The sequence below is a fragment of the Rhincodon typus genome, chromosome 4, assembly GCF_021869965.1.
Source record: "Rhincodon typus isolate 14 chromosome 4, sRhiTyp1.1, whole genome shotgun sequence".
Lineage (NCBI taxonomy): Eukaryota > Metazoa > Chordata > Chondrichthyes > Orectolobiformes > Rhincodontidae > Rhincodon > Rhincodon typus.
The window spans coordinates 113,390,910-113,399,457 of NC_063335.1; the positions used below are offsets into that span (position 1 = coordinate 113,390,910).

General features: G+C 42.1%; 1 protein-coding gene across 1 annotated transcript; it reads right to left on the reverse strand.

The window, feature by feature from the left end:
• Positions 1-815: 815 nt before the first annotated feature.
• LOC125482941 (intermembrane lipid transfer protein VPS13B-like) lies at positions 816-8,441 on the reverse strand. The gene is made up of 2 exons (XM_048595885.1): positions 8,192-8,441; positions 816-1,434 (listed from the first exon to the last, which is right to left on the reverse strand). Exons 1-2 carry the CDS (start codon positions 8,435-8,437, stop codon positions 1,186-1,188), a joined length of 495 nt encoding a protein of 164 aa, XP_048451842.1. The 5' UTR covers positions 8,438-8,441; the 3' UTR covers positions 816-1,185.
• Positions 8,442-8,548: the final 107 nt, after the last annotated feature.

An 8,548-nucleotide genomic window follows, 5' to 3' on the forward strand; every position in this document is an offset into this window, starting at 1 on the left:
TACATCACATCAGGTGGTCCTTTAATAATGTCTTGGAGCTATCAACCAAACTGGAAACAAAGTCATTCCCACCACTACTGTCAAAGTAATAGAAGTCAAACAGTTATCATACTGTTACGACAGCCTTTAGGTTAATGCTGACAAACTTTATAGAAACTTCAAACAGTTGTTTTTTTTGAACTCTCAGACACAGGCAGACTGTGCTTTTTCAAAATTTAAAGTGTTATCCATTTAAATAATAATAGCATGAGAGTTTGACAGACCTTAACTACCCTTTATGAGCACTTGTGTCTACGCTAAAAAAACCATAACTCATGTACTGTGGGATGAGGCCCTAACTCGACTGAAAATGGAGTGTGTCTGAACTCAGCAATGGCCCTATTGAGATCGGGTGTCCCAATTGTGTCAGTCGAGAATCCCATCCCAAACCAGCAAAGCCAGCATGTGTTGCGACGTCGGGTTACCACTGCCGTTTTGGATAAGCTGTGGAGTCTCAATGACCTTGGCGGAAGTTAGTGGACGCATCGCAGAGATTTGGATGACCCTTAGCTTATGGACCCTATAAGATGGGAGCCCAGCAGGGGGAGGGGGTGAGAGCATGTAACAACATTCCTGAACATTTTGTCAAGATTTTGAAACTTGTCTGGTACAAGATTTACCCATCAGGCGCACCAGATTCTCACTTTCTCCACTTCGTTTGACTTATAACAAGCAAGAATTCTGGCTGCTTGTCCAACATAGTAACCAGGAAGATTCCCCTCTGTTAGTTAACTGCTCACCTGTCAAACTATCTTGCAAAAGAAAATGGCACCTTGTCATTCTCTCCTTGAAAATTTATTTGCTTTTGATATTTTCAGTTATATTAACAAATCTTTTGTTGAAGTAAAGATTAACGAATAGCAAAATCTCATTATTGACAGCACTTAATAAAGTTGCCTCGAAGCATTAGTGGCCACATCCCTTTCAGTCAACATAGTATTTACACAGTTGATACAGTCAGTCAGAGAAAGGCAAATTAATTAAATTATGTAAACAAGCTGACCTAGCTTACACTTGTTTTCATTGAAGTTTCTTACGATAAAATTGTGCTACACTTCAAGAGCTGACTATCAAGCTGTTTATTAAAAAAAATGCTGGCACTTTTGTCCCTTAAAAAAAAACTTTGTCATAGTTGCACATTTCTGACTAATGAAATCCCTTTCGTAGTGCCTTGTTTTTCACCATAGAAAACTTGCTGACAAACACAAGTCCATAGTGGCTATCAACCAAGTACTGGTAAGTCTTGCTTCTGGAGGCAGGAGGATCGGCAACAACTACTTGAGAAGCCAGCTGCATTGCTGCGCTGCTGGGAACAATGTAGTGTGATGTTTTTGTAACATAGTCCACCAGTCGATCGTACTGTTGTTCAGAAAGTCTCTCTCGAATGCCATCTCCCTAGACAAGACAGAAAGAAACCGTGTCAAAATTGAGCAGCCAATTCAATGGGTAAGCCAGAATCACTTCTACGCCAGCTCTCAGACTTACCCCTTGGATTTACTGGAAGCACTGTGTAATTATACGTACAGGAATAGACCACACAGATGTACAGTGTGAAGGATATCCTCCACATGTGCTTATGCATCACGCAAGCATCCTCCCACATGATTCTGCTTTTATTGGCATTTTCTTCTATTAACCTCTCCCTCATTCATAGTTTCCCATCAATGCTATTCACCTCAACAGCTTCATGTCTAACTCCCTATGGACTTCTCTGAGCCCTAGTTTCACAGAACTCATGACTCAATTTAATCTACAGTGAGCTAATATGCTCACCTGGTGCCTTTTCAGCTGCAGACTAGCTTCGATATGTGGGCTGACTTTCAAGTCTCTCCCACGTTCCAGGGTCATGTTATCATGAAGATCTCATCAATATGAATGGGGATTAATCACAAGCCATGCCAAGAAAACGCTCCAGTGAAAGGTTCACTCAAGTTAAAATTTGGATGAAAGGGCCAAGAAGGAAGATGATGGGGAACATTCCTTGTAGGCCTGGAGAAATCTATAAATTGAGGGAAGTGATTAGGCTGATTCAGATATAACTGGATCAGTGCACCGACAGAACTAACTTAATGAACAGGCTGGTAGGTGAGAGAAGGTCGATGTTAGTAAGGAAGATGGACTAGGAATTTTGAGGAACTTGAAGACAGATAAGTCTCCCGGGCCTGATGGGATTTATCCAAGGATTCTATGGGAAGCGAGGGAAGAGATCACAGGGTCTTTGGTGACGATCTTTTTGTCCTCACTGTCCACGGATATAGTGCCAGAAGACTGGAGAGAGGCAAACGTCATTCCCTTGTTCAAAAAAGGGAATAGGGATAACCCCGGAAATTACAGGCCGGTTAGTCTTACGTAAGTGGTGGGCAAATTATTGGAAAGGGCTCTGTGAGATAGGATTTATGATCACTTGGAAAGGCACAGTTTGATTCGTGATAGTCAGCATGGATTTGTGAGGGGTAGATCATGCCTCACAAACCTTATTGAATTCTTTGAAGAGGTGACCAAACACGTGGACGAAGGTAGAACAGTGGATGTGGTATACATGGATTTAAGTAAGGCATTTGATAAGGTTCCCCATGGTAGGCTCTTGCAGAAAGTAAGGAGGCATGGGATAGGGGGAAATGTGGCAGATTGGATTCAGAATTGGCTGACCCTTAGAAGACAAAGAGTGGTAGTCGATGGAAAATATTCAATATGGTGCTCAGTTACAAGTGGTGTACCATAAGGATCTGTCCTGGGTCCTCTTCTATTTATGATTTTTGTAAATGAGTTGGATGAAGGAGTGGAAGGGTGGATTAGTAAGTTCGCGGACGATACGAAGGTGGGTTGAGTTGTGGATAGTGCGGAGGGCTGTTCTGGGTTACAAAGGGACATTAATAGGATGCAGAGCTGGGCTGAGAAGTGGCAGATGGAGTTTAACCCTGAAAAGTGTGAGGTGATTCATTTTGGAAGGACAAACTTGAAAGCAGAATACAGGGTTAACGGAAAGATTCTTGGCAATGTGGAGGAGCAGAGGGATCTTGGGGTTCATGTCCACAGTTCCCTGAAAGCTGCCACCCAGGTGGATAGAGTTGTTAAGAAGGCGTATGGTGTGTTAGCTTTCATTACAGAGGGATTGAGTTCAAGAGCTGTGAAGTTATGCTCCAGCTATACAAAAGCCTGGTTCGGCCACATCTGGAGTATTGTGTCCAGTTCTGGTCGCCTCATTACAGGAAAGATGCGGAAGCATTGGAAAAGGTGCAGAGGAGATTTACCAGGATGTTGCCTGGAATGGAGGGATGGTCTTACGAGGAAAGATTGAGAGCTAGGGCTTTTCTCTTTAGAACGACGAAGGATGAGAGGTGACTTGATAGAGGTGTACAAAATGATCAGAGGTATAGATAAAGTGGACAGCCAGAGACTTTTTCCTAGGGTGGAGGTAGCTATTACAAGGAGGCATAGTGTTAAAGTGAGTGGAGGTGGATATAGGGGAGACGTCAGAGGTAGGTTCTTTACTCAGAGAGTGGTAGGGGCGTGGAATGCATTGCCGGAGAGGGTAGTGGAGTCGGCCTCATTAGGGGCATTTAAGCGGCTATTAGACAGGCATATGGATGATAGTATAAAGTAGGGGTGGAGGTTAGATAGACCTTAGGATTAGGGTAAAAGTTCGGCACAACATCGTGGGTTGAAGGGCCTGTACTGTGCTGTACTGTTCTATGTTCTATGAACAAATGGATAGGTGGAGTTGCTGAGAAAAAGGAAATGAGATATCCTGTCTCACGAACTTTCCCTTCCCCAAAACACTTTCCTGTAAAAAATATTCTGATTTCCATTTTAACGATTTTCCGTTGTATACGATGAAAACATATGGAGCTGTACTTGACTTCAGCTAATATAAGTTCTGCCACAGCAACACATCTCCCAGTTTACATTTCTTTTGACAAGTTTATAACAAAGAACTGAATCTATTTTACCCTGTCAATTAAAGCCAGGATTACCTCCAGTTTATTTAAAAAAATGGGGTGATTTATAAAGGATAAAGTATCAATTTAAATCCAATGAGAGGTTCAGATGAAACCTCTTGACACAGACAGTGGTTAAGATTGTTGCAATTGCTACTACTATCCTTGAAGGAAAGAAACTGAAATTCTTCTTGAGGAACTCTTGAGTTTATAGTGAATACTGATGGGCAGCTAACAAATTCATAAAATCTGTCTTGGTTGCATCTATCATTTAATGTAGCATTTGTGCTATGTTCAACCACATTTTTCCTGTTAATTTATGTCAAGCTCATGTTCATTCTGGATATTAGATTATTCCAGTAAAATTTCTTTTCTTCATCTAAAACCATGGAATCTTGTGGCTTTACTCTCTTAATAATTACTGGAGATTTCAAATTTCATCTGCTTTAATAAAAGTTCCTGGTCCCTAACTGAACTGAAATAAAATTGAGGGTTTCAGAAATCGAAATTAACAAATGGAAAATACTCCGTCCATTTGTCTGATTTTTCCACCACAGTAAAGTAAACAAGAAACAACAGCTTTCTGTAGTCATGAGTTTCTTGAATATTGTTGGAGCTGCACCTATCCAGGCAAGTGGGGAGACTTGTGCTTTGCGGATGATAGGCAGGAGAGTCAGGAGGTGAGTTACTTGCCACAGTATTCCTTGCCTCTAACCTACTCTTGTAGCCACTGGTGTTTAAGAGATGAGTCAGGTTGAGTTTCTGGTCAATGATAACTTCCAGGATGTTAATAGTGTGGATTGAGTGATGGTAACACCATTGAATGTCAAGGGGCAGTGGTTATATTCCATCTTAACGGAAATGGTCATTGACTGGCATTTGCGTGGTGCAAATGTTATTTGCCATTTGTCAGCCCTAGCTTGGATATTGTCCAGATCTTGTTGTATTTAAACATGGACTGCTTCAGTATCTGAGAAGTCGCGACGGGTGTTGAAGACTGTGCAATCATTAGAGAACACCCCGACTTCTGACCTTACGATGGAGGGAAGGGCATTGATGGAGCAGCTGAAAATGGTTGGACTCTACCCTGACAAACTCCTGCAGAGATGTCCTCGAGTTGAGATGACTGACCTCTAACAATCACAACCGTCTTCCTGTGTGTCTGGCAAGACTCCAACAAGTGAATAATTTGTCCCTCCCTTTGCTAGGGCTCCTTGATGCCACACTGTGTTGAATGCAGCCTTGATGTCAAGGGCTGTCATTCTCACCTCACCTCTGGAATTTAGCTCTTTTGTCCATGTTTGAACCGAAGGTAATGAGCTAAGTAGCTGAATGACCCTAGCGAAACACAAACCGGGCATCACTGAGCAGGTTATTGCTGAGCAGGTGCTGCTTGATAGCGCTGTTGATGACACCTTCCATCACTTTACTGATGGTTGATCATAGACTGATGGGGCAGTAATCGGACAAGATGGATTTATCCTGCTTTTTGTGTACAGGCCAATATAGGGTAATTTTCTAACTGTGCAATTGTTGGGGAGATGCCAGCATTGTAACTGTACTGGAAGAGTTTGGCTAGGGGAGCAGCAAGTTCTGGAGCACAAGTCTTCAGGACTATTGCCAGAACCTGTGCAGTATCCAGTACCTCTAACTGTTTCTTGACATCATGTGGAGTGAGTTGAATTGGCTGAAGACTGGGATCTGTGATGCTGGGGAGTACTGGCCGAGGCCGAGATGGATTCATTCACACTTCTGGCTGAAGATTGCTGCGAATGCTTCAATCTTATGTTTTGCATTGATGCGCTGGGATCTTCCATCAGAATGGGGATATTTGTGGTGCCTCCTCTTTCAGCGAGTTGGTTAATCGTCCACCACCACTCATGACTGCATGTAGCAGGACTGCAGAGCTTAGATCTGATCTGTTTGTTGTGGGATTGCTTAGTTTTATCTATCACTTACTGCTTATGCCATTTGGCATATAAGTAGTCCTGTTTGGTAGCTTCACCAGGTTGACACATCATTTTTGGGTATGCCTGGTGCTGCTCCTGGCATGCCCTCTTACACTCTCCACTGAACCAGGGGTTGGATCTCCTGGTTTGATGCTAATTGTTGAGATGGGGATATGCTGGACCATGAGGTTCCAGATTGTCTTGAAGTACAATTCGGCTACAGTTGATGGCACATAGCGTTTCATATCTGCCCGGTCTTCAACTGCTGAATCTGTTTGAAGTCCATCCTATTTAGCATGGCAATAGTGCCACACAACACAATGGAAAGTATTCTCAATGTGAAGATGGAACTTCATTTCCACAAGGACTGTGCAATGGTCACTTTTATTGATACTGTCATGGACAGATGGATCTGCAGCTGCCAGATTGGTAAGGATGAGGTCAAGTATGTTTTCGTCCCTCTTGTTGGTTCCATCACAAACTGCCGCAGACCCAGTCTAGCAGCTATGTCCTTTAGGACCCGACCAGCTCAATCAGTAGTACTGTTGCCAAGCCACTCTTGGTAGTGGACATTGATGTCCCTCATCTATAGTGCATTTTTCACCCTTGCTACCCTCAGGGTTTCCTCAGGGTTTTGTTCAACATGAAGGAGTACTGATTCATCAACCAAAGGAGGACGATATATGGTAGTCCTAAGGAGGTTTCCTTGCCCATGTTTAACCTTAAGCCTTCATGAGGTCTGGGGTCAATGTTGAGGACTCCCCCTTGAATGTATACCACTGTGCAACCACCTCAGGATATATCCAGGGATAGTGATGATGGCGTTTGAAACATTGTCTGTAAAGTATGATTCTGTGAGCATAACTATGAGGCTTGACAAATCTGTGAGACAGCTCTCCCAATTTTGGCACTTGTCCTGAGATGTTAGTCAGGAGGACTCTGCAGGGTCGACAGGGCTGTTTCTGCTGTTGTATGTCCCACCGTCTAGGTCAAAGCGTGGTGGTCTATCCGGTTTCCTTTCTTTGTTGAGACTTTCTAGCGATTGATAAAACTAAGCCACTTGCTAGGCCATTTCAGAGGGCAGGTGAGAGTCAAGCACATTTCTGCGTGTCCGGAGTGACATGTGGGCTGGGCCAAGTGAGGATGGCAGAGTTCTTTCCCTGAAGACATTAGTGAACCAGATGGGTTTTTCCAATGATCGGCAATGGTTTCATGGTCATCAGTAAATTCTTAATCCCAGACTTTTTTGTTATTGAATTCAAATTCCACCATCTGTGGGACTCAAACACGGGTCCCCAAAACATTAGCTGAGTTTCCGGATTGGTAGTCTAGCGATAATAACATTAATGCCATAGTTGCCTAGACCCCAAGCTCTCCACCTCACTTTTCTCTTTTAAAAGACTCCTTATAATCTGTTTGTCATCCCTCCTAGTATTTCCTGATATAGCTTGGTGTCATACTTTGTTTTATGATGCTCCTTTAAGCACACTGGGACATTTGACTAGATTAAAGGTTGTGTTACATATTGGCTTTTGCAGTTAAAAACAGTGGGAATGGTACAGTAATGGGCAAGATATATCAATAAAAATAAGTTTGATTTCTTTTAATGTGGGACACAATAAATAAAGAACTTGAACTTGTTAGTCAACTGCTTTGAAGAGTGACTCTAAGATAAAATTCAGGAGTCAATCTTTGATTGTTAAAGTTTAACAAGGGGCTGGATTGTTAAAATTTTGAAAGCACATTAGTTTGCTTTGAGATTAAATTTACTGTTACAAAAATTTCCCCTATAATTTCAATGTTAGTAATTTGTTATCCAATAGCAAGAGATAAAGTAGGAAAGAAACACCTAAAAACTACACTTAATGGCTCATGTGCTATTCCTCTATTTGTAATTTTATTTTAAGCTGATCAAGCAGCGGAGAAAGGATTGTCATATGAGCAAGTTTGTGCAAAACTCTATATTTTACAAAATGTTAATGTAGAGAACTGTCTTCAATTTGTGGAACAGACAAGGTCATTATTCAAAATTTGTGTTGGCTGACACCAGGGATATGGCTCTTAGCAAACAGGATATCTTATGTTAATGTGAATGAAAGACTTGTCTGAATGTCCAACTGTAGAAATATAGAGATTTACGATTTAAAAATTGTGGCTGTTGGGAAATGTTTCTCGAAGGATAAATAGACTGCGTTTAACAGGGTTCAAAAGCATCCATTTCCTATAACCGGTTCCAGTTCAGTTGTAGAAAGGCTTGTGCCTTACCTCTGCGTCATATGATACCCTCTGTTGCTTGAGCACAACCTGCAGCAAGTTCTCTTTCTTTGGATCCAGGCTGCACTCAATCTCAGTGACTGGGAAAGCCTGCTGCTGTGTGTCTTCACTGATACTGACCACAAACAATACCTCGGAGGTGAGCAGCAAGCAACCATCATACTCCTGGCCAGAATTGCTCACGATAACCACATCCAAGGCCATAAAGACTTCAGGTCTACCCAAAGACTGAAGCATTTTCCTGCCAGGAGGCAAAATGTTGAACAGATACCATTAATTTCTCTTTTTTATTTAAAATTCCAGAACTGAAACATTTCATGTTAGAAACAAACCTTTCCAAGATAAATG

Bases quoted from the DNA above. Each gene is read 5' to 3' on its own strand.
- LOC125482941 (XM_048595885.1), bottom strand. From the start codon at position 8,437: ATGCTTCAGTCTTTGGGTAGACCTGAAGTCTTTATGGCCTTGGATGTG. The intron at 1,435-8,191 runs GTAAGGCACAAG...TGTCTTGTCTAG, and splicing joins GGGTATCATATGACGCAGAG to GGAGATGGCATTCGAGAGAG.